The sequence below is a fragment of the Rana temporaria genome, chromosome 7 (genome assembly GCF_905171775.1).
Source record: "Rana temporaria chromosome 7, aRanTem1.1, whole genome shotgun sequence".
NCBI classification, from domain to species: Eukaryota; Metazoa; Chordata; class Amphibia; order Anura; family Ranidae; genus Rana; species Rana temporaria.
Window position 1 is genome coordinate 166,491,548 of NC_053495.1, and position 18,591 is coordinate 166,510,138.

General features: G+C 42.9%; 1 protein-coding gene across 4 annotated transcripts in view; it reads left to right on the plus strand.

Annotated features, from left to right (window-relative positions):
- The window catches only part of COP1 (COP1 E3 ubiquitin ligase), a 277,841-nt gene that overhangs the window by 39,627 nt on the left and 219,623 nt on the right, over positions 1-18,591 (plus strand). For 2 of the 4 annotated variants that reach the window (XM_040360368.1, XM_040360369.1), the window contains exons 3-6: positions 1,540-1,637; positions 5,718-5,804; positions 8,567-8,631; positions 16,927-17,046. In XM_040360368.1, coding sequence (XP_040216302.1) covers positions 1,540-1,637; positions 5,718-5,804; positions 8,567-8,631; positions 16,927-17,046 — 370 coding nt within the window. The remainder of the gene's footprint in view (positions 1-1,539; positions 1,638-5,717; positions 5,805-8,566; positions 8,632-16,926; positions 17,047-18,591) is intronic. The other 2 variants (XM_040360370.1, XM_040360371.1) reach the window with 1 other exon arrangement.

The window sequence follows — 18,591 nt, forward strand, 5'->3', positions numbered from 1 at the left end:
AAAGAAAAACGCTGTTCTGCTAATAAGCAGGGTATTATATCAAAAGATCGCTATAAGGAACAATATTTAATTATGATACCATTTAGAAATGGTTTATTACCAGTAATCCTCACATCTGCACTTTAGATAGGTGGAGTTGCATGGTGCCAAGCATGCAGGCCTGGAGACGTGTGCTCTGCTCAGGGACCGCTATGGATAACCGTTGGCGTGTAGCACAAGTATTCTGCAGCTGTAACTGGGAATCTCCACTCCTTCAGTGCTGCAGTCTCGTAAGAATTGAACTGCTTCTGGAAGCTGAGAAATAGTGGGTGGAGAAGGAATGCTAGTCTGTTGATTTGACCCACAAGTCGGAAGTTCATCATACTGTAACCATCAGGCTTTCTGAGCAATTTTTCAGACAGGAAAATGAATACAGTGACTAGGAATAAGGTGGGTGTGTGTGTGTTTTAAGCAAAGTATGGGAGATTTATCATCTGTTTGTCCAGGTGACCATTGTTATCAAGACAGAGAATTATGGGGAATCCAACATTCTATTGCTTTCGGTAGAGAAAGGTGAGAACAGATCTGTTCTGGCAACGGCTGTCTAGGTAGGGTATGGGTATTTTTCTCACTTTAGATATTTTCTTTCATGTCTGCAGGACTGAAAGTGAAGGTAAATTTCCTCTAGTCTAAGGGACACAGATGGCAAAAAATAAATGCAGGTTTCTCTTCTCTAATCTATCCAGAACCTAAAATGTCTCTAAATACAGTTCAACCACTCTGTCCAAACCATTTTACTGCAGGCAGCAGCAGGCCAGGCAGAGTACCTGCATGTCGCCCAGCACATGCGCACTGAGCCACTTCCAGGACTGCTGTGTCCACCAACACATCGGATTGCGGTAACCGACCGCTGTGAGCGGTCGTGATGTTGCGTAAGCGATATGCAATCAAATGATCTCAGTGTCAACACAACTGTTATGGATGGGTTTATTAATTCACAACCGTTGTGCTTATTATTGTGATGCTATGATTGGCACACAGCTATCGCATGGTACCAGTCGCAGCACCCTATACCATGTGATTAGCTATAGCCAATCACTAGTTCTATATGAGAGGGAGTCTGATATTGAAGTAGTTAATCTGGCGATTTGAGATGGTGGCAAAAATGCACCATGCGTTTTATTTTTAATGGCATCTAAACACGGTGCAGTTTTGCCGCATGATAAATCGTGCAATGCTGGTCACCCAAAACAAGCTCTTTCTCTCTTTAGGGCGACAAGCTTTGTGCAATGCGATTTTTGCCTGCATGATTTATCGAGCGACAGTCTCAGCAGAACGTCGCTGAATTTAGGTGCCAATAAATATAAATGGCACGCAAATTCGCGTGGTGCACGTTGCCACTATTGCAGTGTGATTTGGAATCACAGCGATTCTGCCTGAGATCCCAAATCGCCAGATGTGAACAGGGCCTTGGGTAACTGACCTGGAACAGGTATGCAGAAAGTAAAGTCAAAGAAAATCTGTAATTTTTATTTTTAATTTTCTTTTTATTCTTTACAGCTACAAATGTATCCACCAAAGTCTGGAGGACAATAACCGCTGCCCAAAGTGCAACTATGTTGTTGATAACATTGACCACCTTTACCCAAACTTTTTAGGTGAGTACTTGAAAAAGAAGCAATCTAGGTACAGTATCTGGTTTCAACTTGGTATCTGGCTCCCTTTACAGTAGAGCTCAGCTAGGTGGGGGGAGTAGTAGCACAAAGAGCCAATCAATTGTGCTACAGTGTACAGAGAGGGCAGAGTGAATGGTAAACTCATCCCCCGGATGTCCCTCCTTTCCCTGTCTATTACCAAAATGCCCTGCCTGTTCAGTGCCCATCTGCTGTCTTACCTTTCATCAGATCATCCCTGCTGTCTCCGAGGGAAGAGGGGGAGCGAGCGCCACTGAATTACATAGAGCTGTGATCTCCTTCCTGTGTACTTGGCGCTCCATCACTCACAGCCACGCCTCCTGCCCCTGCTCGTATGATAGACAGTACAGTGGTCCAATGCGGGGCCAGGAGGCGTGGCTGTGCGCGACTGTGTGCCAGATACACAAGGAGATCACGGCTCTATGTAATTCAGCGGCGCTCGCTCCTCTTCACTCAGACAGCAGGGATCGGCGTATAACACGCACATGCGATTTTCCCCCTGATTTTAAGGTGAAAAAAAGTGTGTGTTATACGCCAATAAATACGGTGTGTGTGTGTGTCTTAAAGGGTCTTAAAGGAGCATTAAATACCAGGATTGCATTACATACAGAGTGCAGAGCTGTCACTTGTAAACACAGAAACCAGTGGTGAGCAGGCAACAAAGGGTCTGAGCCAGAGGTGGTGGAACTGAGTTCCCCCTGAAAAAAAAGCCCTGTATGTAATGTGTGTGTGTGTGTGTGTGTGTGTGTGTGTGTGTGTGTGTGTGTGTATATGTATGTGTATATGTATATATATGTGTATATATATGTGTATATGTGTATATGTGTGTGTGTATATGTATATGTATATATATATATATATATATATATATATATATATATATATATATATATATATATATATATATATATATATATATATATATATATATTATGTATGTATATATATATTTTGTCAGGACTGAAATACAAATCTTTTGTAAAATAAAAACATTCCCTTTTTATTTTATTTGTATATTTAGGTGTTCTGCTTTAAAGTTCTACTTGTTTGTAAGTTTATTAAGTCAGCAGCTACAAAAAGCGTAGTTAATCAAGACTATCCATTTCTGTTCCCATTCACAATACCTACAAATGGTAATAATATAATAAAAAAGACTAGCCTTTTTCTAGTTTCTTTGGACTAGGTCTAAAAATGTAAAAATAGTTCTCCCGTGTACACGGCTAGTATTGGTCAGAAGAATAAATTGAGTTGGTAACAGAGTGGTTTAAAATTACATTAAAATGTTACTAAACCCATGCCACTGCATTTACCAAACTTGGTCCATCACAGTACACAGAACAAATCCAATTATTTTAGTAAATATTAACAGCTAAATACCCTTTCTCAGCAGTATAGAGCAGTCTTGGGATTTCTATCAGTTACTGGTGAAGCTTGTAGAAAGTTTTCATACTGCGCTGAGCTATTCCATGAGGCTGCAGAGCTCCTGACCCTCTGTCTGGGCAGTGCTGATTGGCTCTGTGCTAATCACATGTACCTACCCCCCCCCCCCCAAAAAAAAAACATCTCTAGCAAAACACCCCCCCAGGGGGACAGTGCAGGGAGGAGAGGATCTTTGCATACAGGATCAAACAGCCTTTTTATACAATGCAGGGGATCATCCCCCTTAGGTTCCACAGTGAGTACAACAAGCATGCTTTACTGCATATACAACCCAAGCCTTAAAGCGGGAGTTCACCCATTTGTAAAAAAAAAAAAATTCTCCCCTTAGCTTCCTGCTCGTTCGGTCTAGGGGAATCGGCTATTTGTATTAAAATATGAGCCGTACTTACCCGTTTTCGAGCTGCATCTTCTTCCGTCGCTTCCGGGTATGGGTCTTCGGGAGCGGGCGTTCCTTCTTGATTGACAGCCTTCCGAGAGGCTTCCGACGGTCGCATCCATCGCGTCACTCGTAGCCGAAAGAAGCCGAACGTCGGTGCGGCTCTATACTGCGCCTGCGCACCGACGTTCGGCTTCTTTCGGAAAATCGTGACGCGATGGATGCGACCGTCGGAAGCCTCTCGGAAGCCTGTCAATCAAGAAGGAACGCCCATTCCCGAAGCCCATACCCGGAAGCGACGGAGAGGATGCATCTCGTAAACGGGTAAGTACTGCACATATTTTAAAATAAATAGCCGATTCCCCTAGAGAAAACGAGCAGGAATCTAAGGGGGAAAAGTGCCCTCTAAGGGTGAACCCCCGCTTTAAGATATTTAACCCTTGGTTGGAACAAAGTTACATTTTTATTATGCTTTCTAAGTGACAATATGTACAATGAGGGAAAAAAGTATTTTATTCCCTGCTGATTTTGTATGTTTGCCCACTGACAAAGTGATCAGTCTATAATTTTAATTGTACGTTTTTTTATGAACAGTGAGAGACAGATTAACAACGCTTTTCAAAAAAGTTATACATTTATTTGCATGGCAACTATAATCACAGGTAGTGTTACTCATTGTGTCTCTGACTTTGTGGTGTCTCATAGCAGTGACGCCTATGCCGAAATCAGGAGATGGGGTCTCCTCCAGCCCCTCCCACTTCACATTCCTCACCAGTCAGCTGACTTCTAGTCTCTGCCCCCCCAGCCATGTTGTGAACTGAATGGGCGGCTTCGAAGTGGCTAAGTGGGCGGCCGCGGGCTACAGGGACAGCCCTGCTGGGCGGCCGCAAAAAGACTGGGATAGCGGTGCGGGCTTCAGGAACAGCCCAGTATTCGGTGACCCCTGGCAAATCGTCATTCGACACCCAGGTTGAAAACCACTGCTCTAGTATGACCTAATAAAGGCACTTAGGGTGAATTTTATTGCCATTTTATTCTGGGTGTGAAGAGCATCTTGTATTGCTAGCAATTAGGCTACTTTCACACTGGGTGGTGGGGGCGGTAGCTGTAAAGCGGTGCTTTACCGCTGTTGTAGCAGCGCTTTTCGGCCTCTAGCGCGGCGCTTTTAACCCCCACTAGCAGCCGAGGAAAGGGTTTTAACCGCCCGCAAAGCGCCGCCCATTTTAATGGCAGGGACAGTTTAGGAGCCGTGTAGACACCGCTCCCACAGGTGCTGCTTGCAGGACTTTCTTTTCCGGTTCTGCAAGCGCTCCGCCCCAGTGTGAAAGCACTCGGGCTTTCACACTGGGGGTGACTTAAGAGGCGGTTTTCCAGCGCTTTTTTTTACCACTAAAATTCCTGAAAAGCGCCCCAGTGTGAAAGTAGACTGAGATGGTCTGTGGTGAAGTCTGAAGTGATTTGTTTTCTGTAATTTATGGGAATCCAAAGTACGTTGTGGGGAAAGGTATTGCTCAAGCCGGATTCCAGTTTGACCCATGGTTTTAAAGTAGCATTAAACCCTAAAGCGCATATTTATTATATTGCATTTTACCAGTTCTTAGATTTGATGGCTTTATAAGGCTTCATGTTCGTTGACAGCTCCCAACAGCGCCTAAACTTGAGTTTGGCAGCTTTTTTTTTTCATGTATTTTTTGCCAAAGCTCCTAAACTCCACAAAAGCCTGTGTGTCCATGTACACATGGGCTTTTAGCAGAGTTTAGGCGCTGCTGTGTATAGTTGAGGTTATATCTCCCTCTCCTAAACGCAAAAGAATTGCGTTAGCATTAGAATGTTTTGGCCGCACAAACGGTTTCCCACAAGAGCTGCCAGTGTACATGAAGCTTTAGTTTTTTTCTTTTTTTAAGTCTTTTTCTTTTGTCATCTGGTGATCCAGTCAGCAAGCTGTCCAGCAAAATGCAACAATTACAGGGATAAGACAAACCTTTTAATGCCGACAGGGGCACCACTTAGGATAACTTTTTATAAATTCAAAACCCCTATCCCAAAAGAAAAAAAAACATACGGTTTGCTGTAACTGATTATAAAGTGTGAGCGGAGTTTGACTTCAGTGTGTTAGTGTAATTAAATCTGCTAATACATTTAACACTACCCCCTCCCCCCAGACTGAATGCTGCTGTCTGTTTTGCCTCCTGTGCTCATACATCTAGAGTTGTGTCTCACTAATACAGGAAGTGCATTACTGGCCAGATCAGCAAGAGAAAACGGAGGGAAAAAATCAAAGAAAAGAAAACGAATGCAGTCACCACTAATGATTGGTAAGCTGCAATATATTACATTTTTGGGTTTAATACCGCTTTAAAGTGGTAGGCATACTTTCACTTAGCAATTCTAGTCAAGACTACCACTTGATGATAATGTTTTAAAATCAGGAAGTGCTGTGAGTCCAATGATCTGTAGGAGGCGCTCCTCGCCTTATGCTCGGTCTTTTTTTGTAAAGGGCAATGCACTCAATAGATCGAACACATATTTCCCTCAAATGGGACGGCAATGACTGCAGTCCAAAAAGAAATGATGGCACTCTTAAAATAAGGTGATTTCGAGTGAAAATTTAATAAATGGTGACATATTTCAGTGATCTTCCCTCTCCATCAGGGTTAAAAATTATTGGTGGGGAAAAAAATTAGTTAAGGAACTATGGAGACTTGCAAGTACTGAGACAAATCCTAGAAAACAAAGCCTGCTAAGAAGTAAGCCCTGAAAGACGTATTAAACCCAAAAACAATCATTGATTATCGTGCAGCTTACCAATCCTTAGATGCAGTGGCTGTATTCGTTTCCTCTTTTCAGGCTTTCTTTCTTTTTATTTTCACCTGGTCATACTATCAGTAAGTCTATTTTGTTTTGCAATGGAACAAGCTGTCCTGCAAATGCCTCTTGGAGGATTGCGACAAACCATTAAAGTGGTTGTAAACCCGGGAGGGTAGGAGAGGAAATCCCCATGTAAGACAAAGGCATAATGAACTAGTATGCATCGTATACTAGCTCATTATGAAATACTCACCTTAGATCAAAGTTGTTGCAGCAGCCCCGCATGTCGCTGTGAGCGGCGACATATCTCCCAGAGTTATTTTCAGGTTCGCGTGCTCCGGCGCTGTCATTGTCTAGAGCCGCAATGACGGCACTCATGCTCGCGGGAACCGCCGGTCACGGAACTCTGCTGAAGAAACGACACAAGAAAACCGTTTTTTTTTAAAGTGCGCATGCCCCAATGATGTTGGCGAAAGCGTATATAGTAAATATCTCCTTAACCGTGCAGGTTTAGGAGATATTTGCAGTACCTACAGGTAAGCCTTATTATAGGCTTACCTGTAAGTACAAGTGGTGTAACCGAATTTACAACAACTTTAACCACTGACAGGGGGTGTTTATAGTGATAAGCTTGTATTTAATAATGCAACGCGCTTAACCCAGAAGGAAAAAAACTGTTGTAATGGATTTAGGCCCCATGCACACATACCTCCTAGAAGCCTTTCCTGGCAGCAGGGTTTTGGCAGACAAAAATGCTTGTAAATGCGTGTGACGTGTTAAGATGGGCCATTGATATTTACTCTCAAGATCTAAACAGATCTACACTTGTCGAGCATTTTTCTGCCGCATTTACACCCGTCGAGCATTTTTCTGCCAAAATGCCACTGCTCCTGGACGGGTTGGCAGATTACATTTTTTATTTATTTTTTGCCTCTGAACGCCTTAAAGCATATGTGTATGGAGACACGGGTGTTAATTTTTAAGTAACTATATAGGTAATTAAAAATGGATAAAAAATTAAATGACAAACATCTGTATACTTGCCACTTCTGTGCAATGGAATTGCAGAGAGTGACCCCCACCCTCCTCTTCTCGAGTCCAATGCCGCTGTTCCTAGCCCCTCCTCTCTGTCCAGTGCCCATATGGGAAACGGCTTTCCCATGGGGGCAGTTGTGCGTGCTTGTTTCCGAACCCTGCTACTGCATCAATTGATGGTCGCCCCCGCTCCCTCATTACTGGCTTTGATTGACAGCAGTGGAAGCCAATCACTCCCAGTCCATCGCGTCGGGACCCTTCGGGGTAAGACCGCGCTATATCAAGATACCGCTCAACTCAACGCCCCACCAAATCCAGTGAGACATGGAAGTGAGGAGAGAGAGAAGCTGCAGAAATGCACAGCTCTTGATCGAATGAGGGTTCAGGTAAGTAAAAGCGGGTCGGGGGGTGAGGTACCAAAACCAATGCCTAAACATTCTTTAACTTTAAAGTGATTTGTAAATGTGTAAAAAAACAAAAAGAACAAACATGTCTATACTGACCTGACCTGCAATGGAACTGCACAGAGCAGCTGCGAACCTCCGCTTTGTCTAGTGCCCCCATGGGAAGCCGCTTCCTATAGAGAACTTGTGAGTGCTCACTCCCAAGCCCCGCTGCTGCATCCATTGACACAGACAAGGGGACTCAGCCCTGCTTCCTGCTATGTCATCACTGGCTTTTATTGACCGCACTGGGAGCCAATGGCTCTTGGTGCCCCAGCAAAGCCACGAGACCCGCAAGTGAGAGGAGAGCTGCAGACATATACACAGCGCTGGATTGAATGAGGGCTTAGGTAAGAAAAAAGGGGGAGGTGTGTGAGGGGGGGATGCTGACACATAAATATTCCCTGCATTAAGGTGGTAAAAATTCTGCTGTTCGAAGGTGTGTCTGTTGCTCCTTCTTCCGCTATGTAGGAGCCCTAATACAGTGTGAGGCATGTTATTGGCCGGATCATCAGGTGATCACAAAGGGGGGGTAGGCTAAATAAAACAAATGCAGTCACCACATCTAATGATCAGTAAGATGCAAATAATTCAACTTTTGGTTTCGGTTTAAGATTTATTTGAATTCTGTATAGCCTTTTTACTGCATTTTTGTGTTTAAAACAGATGTGCAAAAAGCCACTCTTCTGGTATCTGCATATGAAAATGATATTGTCTTTGTTATTTTGTAAGTTTCTGGTGTGTGTTTCTGCATTCAGTCACCTGATCTTTTGCCATTTTTTTCTCTCCAGTAAATGAGCTCATTCTGAAACAAAAGCAGAGATTTGATGACAAACGCCTAAAGCTGGACCCATCGGTGAGCTCTTCTAGTTAAGACAACTATGTGCAAATAAGTGATGTATTAATTTTATTTACAAATGGCTGTCATGTGGTTATGGCTCTTTTGATCTGCATATCAGCATAGGGGGTAATGGTCCTTCAGCTGTCCTTGCTTCACTCCTAAGCGCTACTTTATAGTGGAAAGAATATTTAACAGACCTGTGTGAGACAAGCTGCAATCTATTATCTTTTTGATTTGTTGCGTCTTCGGCTGGGTTCACACTTGTCCGACAAACGGTCCTACATTGGGAGCCTCATGTCGCATGACGTGTGAAAATCAATGTTTCCCTATGAGAGCTGTCTTAATTGGTCCGACACAAGTCGGTCCGACTTTGAAAATGCTCCCTGTACTACTTTTGGTCCTACATTGATCCTACTTCAGCCCATTGAATATCATTGAAGTCGGACCAAAGTAGTATCCTGTTCATGAAAGTAGGATGGATGTAGGACCAATGTAGGATAAATGTAGGACCAATGTAGCAGAGCAAAGTAGGATGAAAGTAGTGTAGTAGTGTGAACCCAGCCTTCTCCAGAATCATAATATGGATGAGGATTTTGTTTGTTAATGTGCATTTATAAGAACATTTTCCCCAGGTGTGCAGCATTTTTCAGTGGTAACTTCAGCTCAGACTTGATAGTCATCTTTTTTTTTTTTAAATACACTATGCACTCAGTTGGGCAGTTCATATCTAGAATCGGCATAAAAAAGTCTGTTGGCTTCAGGTATTCACATTGAGAGCTACGGTATGCAGATTAGGTGTGTAGTTGGTCACAAATGGGGTATTGTAGAATACATTTCTGCAAGGGGGTGATTTTTATTTTATTTTTTATAGTGGCTGTCTTCTTATAAACAAAATGTAAATGTCAAGTTGGTTCATTTATCACGCAAATTGGCAAATCAGGCTGTCTTCACAGCAGACTCTGTAACGGCTTTACAGATTGGTGTGCCTATATTCCTGGGCTGCCAATTGTGACAGTTTGCATAGATCAGAGACTGATAATTGTTGCAAGTTCTAAAAAGCCCAAGGTTTTTTACCTTCATGCATTCGGATAAAAAAACCTTCTCTGCATCGCGATCCAGTGATGTGCACAAGAGCCTCGGCTCTCCAGGGACTCTCCCTCATTGGCTGAGGCAGCAGAGGAGAGAGAGGGAGTGAGGCCAAGCCATGGCTTTGTGTGTAAATGGACACGCAGGGCAGCGGATCGGGAGTGAGCCTGCTTGGGTGCCCCCACAGCAAGCTGCTTGTTGGGCACTCGGTAGATAGGAGGGGTCAGGAGTGTCGGCCAGGGACCCAAGAAGAGCAGGATCAGGGCTGCTCTGTGACAGAGCAGACAAGTATAAGGCCCCTTTCACATTGGGGCGTTTTTCATGCGCTACAACGCTAAAAATAGCGCTGCTATACCGCATGAAAAATCATGCCCCGTAGTGTTCAATGTGAAAGCCCGAAGGCTTTCACACTGAAGCGGTGCGCTAGCAGGAGCGCAACAAAAGTCCAGCTAGCCGCATCTTTACCACGGTATAGGAGCGGTGTGTTCACCGCTCCTATACCGCGCCTTCCCATTGAAATCAATGGGAAAGCGCGGTAATACCACCCGCAACGCGTGCGGTATTAACCCTTTTTCGGCCGCTAGCGGGGGTTAAAACCTCACCGCTAGCGCCCGAATATCGCGGTAAACACACCGGTATAGCCGTGCTACAAATAGCGCGACTATACCGTCACCGCGGCTCCACGCTGCAATGTGAAAGCAGCCTAACATGTTTGTTATTTCAAAAAATAAAATAAAAATGTCTTTAATATTGCTTGTGTTTTATTTTGCTGTGGCGTGTAGTGTTTTTATCCTGTTTTACCAATATAAGGCAACATAGAGGTTTTTCGGAGTGCGGTTGTCAAAGATTTTTCTTTATTTTTTAATATTGATTGAAGACAAGACAGATTTTTACTCTAAACAGACTTGCAATTAAGGGGTCAGGGTCAAGTTGGTGTAGCAGCCAAGGTAGAGTTGTATGCCTGTAACCTTGTAATAAATCTGCCTCCTGATGCTGCTTACTGTCCGTTTAGCATTGTGCTGCCATGCGACAGAATTGATGCCCCCCCAGTGTGTTTTTGCAGGATCCCTTTTTTTTTTTTTTTTAAACGGTCGTCTAAATTTTTCTCAATCCCAACATGTAATATAAAAAAAAAAGGAGAAATGTAGTTTGCCTTCAGTAAAAAATGCACAATAAATCAATTAGTATATCCAGATATTTAGGCAGCTAAATATTTACACAAGTTTCCTTGGCCTCACTCTTCCCACTTCCTGGGCATCTTTCTTTTATTTCATTGATGGTCAGCTTCGTTGACAAAAAGGGACAATAGAGAGATGAAGGGCAGGCCCAAATTCCCCACGAAACCATTACAGTAAAATATGCAAGCTGGATATTTGTAGATTCTGGGTTATAGGTGGCTACCTTCAGTGGACACTGGCTAAGCTTTTGGTACATGCCTTGCTTGTTTTTTTGCCAGTGTTCTGCAAGTGATGGACCTCTTATCCCTTATGAAAAAGTATCTATTGTCATGGACCTTGGAATGCAGAAGTGTTCCTCCTTGAAATCTGTTACACAGTGGGGGGTCTTCTTCCTTGTCTTAAAGCTCCAGACGGCTCCATTGTTCTGTGTCTGGCTATTGTGTACATTGAGTGCCCCCTGGGGCTTCTGTCTCATTACACATAACAGTCCTTCTAATCAAGCTATCGGACCAATCCCTGCTGACTCATTTTCAAGTCCTCATTTGCATGGCTAAGGAGGACCTGAAGGAGAACTCCATGTACTTTACAATTGACCAATAGGAAAGCGGTTGTTGGGGGCGGGATGTTCCAAATTCTGTATAAAAGTGTGTTGTGTACTTTCAATAAAGGTCTTCCTGTTTTGAACTTGCATACAGCCTGCCTGGTGTTTGTTCTAATGGATTCTGAACGGCATATAGCTGTAGTTCGGATCCCGGAGCCTTGGATGACCTAACCATCAGACGTTGCGATCTGCAAGCTGACTCACTAGTAGCAGAGGAGTGTCGGGAGAGCGGAAGCGAGCGAGCAAGGGTCTCGTTACATCTATGCTTACTAGTTCTTATTTACCTCAAATTCTTCAATCAACTCTTAAATGCCTTCTACTATAAAAATGGAAGCAATGCATCTGGATTGATGCAACCTCGGTAATATGTTTAAAATTGTACCTGGACACCATACTGTGGGAACTGCCTGTAATGCTGGTCACCTAATCCTGCTTGGGAGCTAACCCAGCAGTGTGTGTGTGTGTGTGTGTGTGTGTGTGTGTGTGTGTGTGTGTGTGTGTGTGTGTGTGTGTGTGTGTGGTTCGCTTCAGGGTGCTATACAGGTTCAGGCCTGTGGTACATTTCTTATGCTTCCCAGACTTTGAAGACCTCTCTAAGGGTATGTCTACCATGACGGGTGAAGCCTGAACCCTTTCAGGGGCCAGTGACATGCAAAGGTAAAACAGGTTTGTTCTGTTGTTGGACTGTTGATTTAGCCCTGTAGCAAGTATGAGGCTTGCTTATAGCCCAAGTATAGACAAAAAAAAAAGAAAAAAAAAACCTGCTACACAAGGGGCATACCTTACTATGTTTTTGATGTGTCCCTTATGCTGCGGACTTGAGTGCCTGACTATGGCTGCCCATACTTTTCTGTGTTGATGCCCTATAAGAAGTTATGAACCAGATTTCCCAGAATGGCTTGCATTGCTGTCCATATGTGCAGCATTTTATGGCAGAAAGCCTGGTCACCTGAAGCTGCCTGTAAAAGACGCCTCACTTTGTATGTTTTTTTAAAAGAGGCTGTCTCTTTGGTAAGGCATCTCTGACAAGTTCATAAAGAATGTCTCAGGAGTAAGCTTCAATCTTCCCCCTTTTCGGGGGCTTGTACTTCCTCAAAACACAAAGCCTTTCCGCTTCGTCTTCAAATTCAAAATTCAGCCCTTCCTTTTGGTGCAACACAAAGCACACAGAATCTACCCCAAAGCCTCATTCACAATGAAGGGGCAACTTCACACCTAAGAATGGAGGATGTTGGATTTGCAGAACCATCTCTTGTTCCAGTGACACTAGAGAACAGATTCAAAGTATTTGGTTCAAAACTTTTCACAGTACCAAAACACAACGGGAGCTAAAATCCCTAAACAAGTACCTTTGTGTTCACAAGTTTTGCATGGAACCTTCAAGGTCAGGGGGAAGCCTTGACATCAGATGTTCAAGATTGCCTCCATATTTCCATTTACCCATTTCATCAGAGCTTTCTGCACTTCGCTGTAGGGGACAATTTGTCACACTGCTATTTGGCTTATCCTTTGCACCATATAATAACCTAAATGGTGTCCGTGGAACTACCAGAGCATCCATTACTAGAGAAGGAGGATCCTTGGTCCAGGCCACATATGTGTAATTTGTAACTAAACTTGGAGGCCAAGATGTCCACACCTAAAGTACTTGATTCTGACATGGGAGATTGAAGGTGTTGGGATAAAGAGACCATTCCCCTTGGTTCAGATGGGTGACAACAGATAAAAACTGCCTTCTAATTGTCCCTTACCCAGATGTGAACAGCAAAGATTGCTGGACAATGATATACCACCCAGGAGATGATCGGACTTACTGCCTTCAAGGCACTTTAAGTTGGGTCCTTGACCCTTGTTCCTTTTGTTTTGGCTCCTTGGTACGATTCCCTTTTGCCTTTTTGCCCACCCTTCTCATTCATTCCTTGGGGATACTCCAGGGTCTCGGAGTATCCATTTTTTTGTCCTGTGCTGTAAGATTAATATGAAAGGTATTTTAACTTGCCTGTAAATTCCATATTTTGTACTACAGTACAGGACACCATCGCTCTGTTTCTGTGGTACTGTGCATTGCTTGCTTACAAAGGACTCATGGGGTGGGGAAGGGGTGTTCAGCGCTGTCCACTGCCTTTGCTTCTGGACCTCCCCTGCGACTGGACCCTGTAGGACTGGATGTTTAGACTGGACTGAGCCTCAGGCACTAGGCTTCGCTTAAGAGCTTTCTGAAAGGATTCTGGGTATGTTGGCTTTGGAATGCTTCCAATGAGTAGAGCCACAGGTATTGTTGTAGGGCTGTGTCTGATTACTAATTGTTGTGAGTAGTCCGTTTTGGGCCTGGCATTGGCGCTACCTCATTTTTATTGGTTGCTGCTTTTCTCCACCAGTTTGCTACGCATGCTCTCTGCTCTTTCCTGCCCAGACAGTGTAGAGAAGTTTCCTGCTGCTGCTTCTCCTACAAAGGTTACTTAGAACTTTTATCTCTGATCTGATCCTAGTTGACCTCTCTGCAGTGACACTTTGTGAAATCTGGACACACAATGCTCTGATCTTGAGCATCTCTGCCAGCTGCCCAGATTTCATGATTACTCAAGGCCTTTCCTGTCACTTTGCGCATACTTGCTGAACCTACCCTCTGGTCTTCTCCAATTTCACCAGGTAAATGTACCTGTTTGTATCACTCAACAGACAGAGAAAATGGGATTTTTGTTATTTCTCCCTCTAAAATCATGTTCTCATAGCTTGTCTGTTTGAAAAAAGTCCATCTGGTTCAAACGATAACCTCTCTCTCCTTTCTTTAGATGCGTATTCTTGGTACTGCTTTGCTATTGGCATGGTTATAATATCAGAAGTTTTATTTTTTGCCTGTGTTTCTTGTGTTTCCTCATCTGCACTGCCTACCCAGTTGGTCCATCCCAGAAAGTAGGAAATTGAGTTCTCAACTTTTCATTGCAGAGAACATCTGATGTTTGGTGTTTATAAAATTATGTTCTACTCTTTGGCTCTTTTCATTTCTTAATGGTTCGTGTCAAGTTTTTGAATAAAACTGTGTGTACTGAGCATATCCTGTGTTACATGCTCAGGAAATACTTCATTGGTGCGTATAGTATTTCTTGGCTGAGTAGTGCAAACCTTTTTCTGTGTTTGTGTGTGTGTGTGTGTGTGTGTGTGTGTGTGTGTGTGTGTTTTTAACCCCCCCTTAACCTAATCATTACTCTAAACATAAAACATGGCCTACATTCATAAAATTTGTGTTTTTTTATATACTATTTTGTTAGCTGTAATCAAATCTGTGCACTCTCCCAACAGGGAGAGACCCATACAATTGGGTCCATATATATTTGGACACTGGCACAATTTTAAATTATTTCAGATTCATTCAAGCTATAGTTATATAATGAATATGGGCTGAAAGTGCACACTCTTGGGTTTAATTTGAGGGCATGTACATCCAAATCTGAGGAAGGGTTTAGGAATTGTAGCTCTTAATAGCTAACCCCCCCTTTTTCAAGGGACCAAAAGTAATTGGAAAATGTATTTAAAAGCTGTTTCATAGCCAATTGTGGGCTACTCCTTCGTTATTTCTGCATCAATTAAGCATGTAAAAGGTCTGGAGTTTATTCTAAGTGTGGTATTTGCATTTGGAATCTTTTGCTGTGAACCTACATCATACGTTCAAAGGAGCTGTTGTCCATGCAAGTGAAACAGGCCACTGTAAGGCTTCAAAAACGCAACAACTCCATCAGAGAGATGGCAGCAACATTAGGAGTGGCCAAATCAACAGTTTGCTACATTTAGAAGAAAGAAAAATGCACTGGTGAGCTCAGCAACATAAAAATGCCTGGACGTCCACGGAAGACAGTGGTGGATGATTGCAGGATCCTCTCTATAGTAAAGAAAAAACTCATTCACAGTATCCTGACAAGTGAAGTACACTGTCATTGTCAAAGTCTATAATCGAGAGGAGACTTCACGAGAACAAATACAGAGGGTTCGCCTCAAGGTGCAAAGCATTTTATAAGCCTGAAAAATAGAAAAGCCAGATTAGACTTTTCCAAAAAAAACGAAAAAACTAAAAAACTAAAAAAAAAAAAAAAAGCCAGGCCAGTTCTGGAAAAGCATTGTTTGGATGGATGAAACAAAGATTAATCTGTACCAGAATGACGGGAAGAAAAAAGGCTTGGAACAGCTCATGATCCAAAGCACACAACGTGTCATCTTTAAAACTTGGTGGAGGCAGTGTGATGGCATGCATGGCTTTCAGTGGCACTGGGTCATTGGTGTTTATTGATGATGTGACAGAAGACAGAAGCAGCCGGATGAATTTTGCAGTGTTTAGAGATATACTGTCAGCCCAGATTCAGCCAAATGCAGCAAAGTTGATTGGACGGAGCTTCACAGTACAGATGGACAATGATCCAAAACACATTGCAAAGCAACCCAGGAGCTTTTGAAGGAAAAGAAGTGGAATATTCTGCAATGGCCAAGTCAATCACCTGATGTCAACCCAATGGAGCATGAATTTCACTTGCTGAAGGCAAAACCTAAGGGTAGAAAGACCCACAAAGAACTGAAGACCGCTGCAATTAGAACCTGGCAAAGAATAAGAAAGGAGGAAACGCAGTCATTGGTAATGGCCATGGGTTCCAGACTTCAGGCAGTCATTGCCAGTAAAGGATTCTCAACAAATTATTAAAAATGAACATTTTATTTTATGATTATATTTATTTATCCAATTACATTTGAGCCCCTGAAAATGGGAGGGACTGTGTATAAAAATGGTTGCAGTTCCTAAAATTTGTACTTGATATTTTATGTTCAACCCCTTGAATTAAAGCTGAAAGTTTGCACTTCAAATTCATTTGGATGTTTTGTTTTAATTCAATTCTGGTGACATACAGATCCAAAAGTATGAAAATTGTGCCTGTGCCCAAATTATTTATATTATAGAAAACCTCCATATACACAATCCTATACCCACTGTGTGTATGGTGTTATTACCTCAAAGTATTTGTATCCATTTATGTTGTACATTTGGGAATGCATCCAGCCCTTTATTTAAAAAATATATATAAAAAATACCGATAAGACCAGTTCTCGAGGAAGGCTAGTCCACATTTTCTCAGCTCTTACTGTGAAAAAGCTTTTCCGCATGTAAAGATGTCAAATCCTTTAACAGCAGGATTTAATGGCTCTTAATTCTATCAATCTGCCAATCAATCTGCCCAGTGAGAATGGAAAGCAATAAGAGCTGCTGCTCTCATGCACCTCGCTGATTGTGATGACTTTCAGAAAAAACACAAAAAAACATGGGACATAATAAAAGTCTATGGGAAAGTGCCGCTAACCTGCATAAAACTGGGGGTACAGTGCGCTGTGGCCAAAGCGCAGTGGATTATTGTGAAGCCATCCTCTGGGTTGTATATGCTAATATTTATTTTCTTCTCTTCCCAGAATGGTCATCGGTGGCAGATCTTCCAGGATCTGTTGGCGACTGATCAGGATAACCTGGACCTCGCCAACGTGAATCTGATGCTTCAACTTCTGGTACAGAAGAAGAGGCAGCTTGAAGCTGTAAGTATACAAGGCGGAAGGCGGGCAGAAAATGTGCACCCCGGAGCACATATCCTACATATTTTTAAGCAATCTTGATAAAACCAGTCACAAACAGCGTTGTCAGCTTGGACGCAACATTACCATGTAACAGTAGGTAGTGTGCCATTAATGAATTGTATGCTTTCACATTTGGAGAACTGACTGTGTTTTCTTTTGTTATGAGAAGGTGCTGTTGAACTCCTCTACAGCAATGGTCCTCAAGCTTTCTAAACAAAGGGCCTGTTCACTGTCCTTCAAGCTTAGGGGGCTGGACTTGGTCAGTTGGAAATGCCCCTGCATCAGTAGTCCGTAAAGTAAACAATACCCAGGCCCTGTGATTAGTGGAAGTAACAAATTCTCCAGATATGGTGAGCAGTGAGAGTAAAAAAAAAAAGTTAAAGGATGAGTTCACCTTTTTACAAAAAATTATAAATGCACATCTTTTTGCATTTAAAAAAATCAACATTTATTACTTTTTGTAGGATGAGGCTGTAAAGCATTGCACCAGCGATTAGCAGATCGCTGATGCCATGCAGGTCTCCTGCACACTGTCGGTGTATCTGCTTGCATGTACCCACTGATAAAGAGACTTGATGAATTACCACAGTGCTGTGGTAGTTCATTGAGAACTACAAGCCGACATCGGTAAAGGATGTTGGGGCTTGTAGTTCAAATTACACACAGAGCGGCCTGGGGGGAACTTCTCCCCATACTGCTGCCACAGAGGGGGGGGCTGCAGCACCACTGGGAACACCCTAAAATTGGGTGGAACATGTAACAACATGTATGGTTAGAGGGAGGAGGGATATTGCTTTACCATTGGTGTCAGCGGCAGGAATAGTCCTAGATTTTCATTTTTTTTTTTGTAATCCTAAGCTTGACAGGCTCTTGTGGTTTTTCTATGCTTCTCTAGCTGTAAGCTGGATTTAGTTGGAATTTATTGGACTTGGGTAGATGTTGTTCTCTGTATAAGAGTCATATGAAAATGTTTTCTGCAGTGTTTTCTTCTGGTAGAAGGTAGTGGTGCCCCTGTTTCTCCCTCTTTGCAATCCCTCCCAGGCTAGCGAAGACACAGTCTCGTGGAATTGATAAAGAGTCTTTCTGTCCCGGTTGCATGCTGTGCCAGTAACAGAACCTCCTTCTACAGCACATATTGTTCAGCTCTTCTGCCAGGACAGCCATAAAAATATTTGGCCAAATATCACAGCAGCAAAAAGGGAAAATATAATCTTCAGATTAAATTTAGCTCCAGAAAGTAAGGGGCTGAAGACAGCCTAACATTTTGTCTACTAGAGCCTGGCACGAGAGGATTGTCGGCAGTCTGCATCGGGTGGGTAAATTTTAGGAATGATCGTGAACTAGGGATGTGCCTATACTCCTGTTCACAGTTGGCTCGCTCTGTCGGTGTTGATGTAACTTATGTCCAAAACTGATAACGGGCATGGGATTGCACAGATCCTTGGCAGGCCACTCTGCAGCTGTGAATTCACTTCTCCCAAGTGTTAGTTTTTATTATTTGTTAGT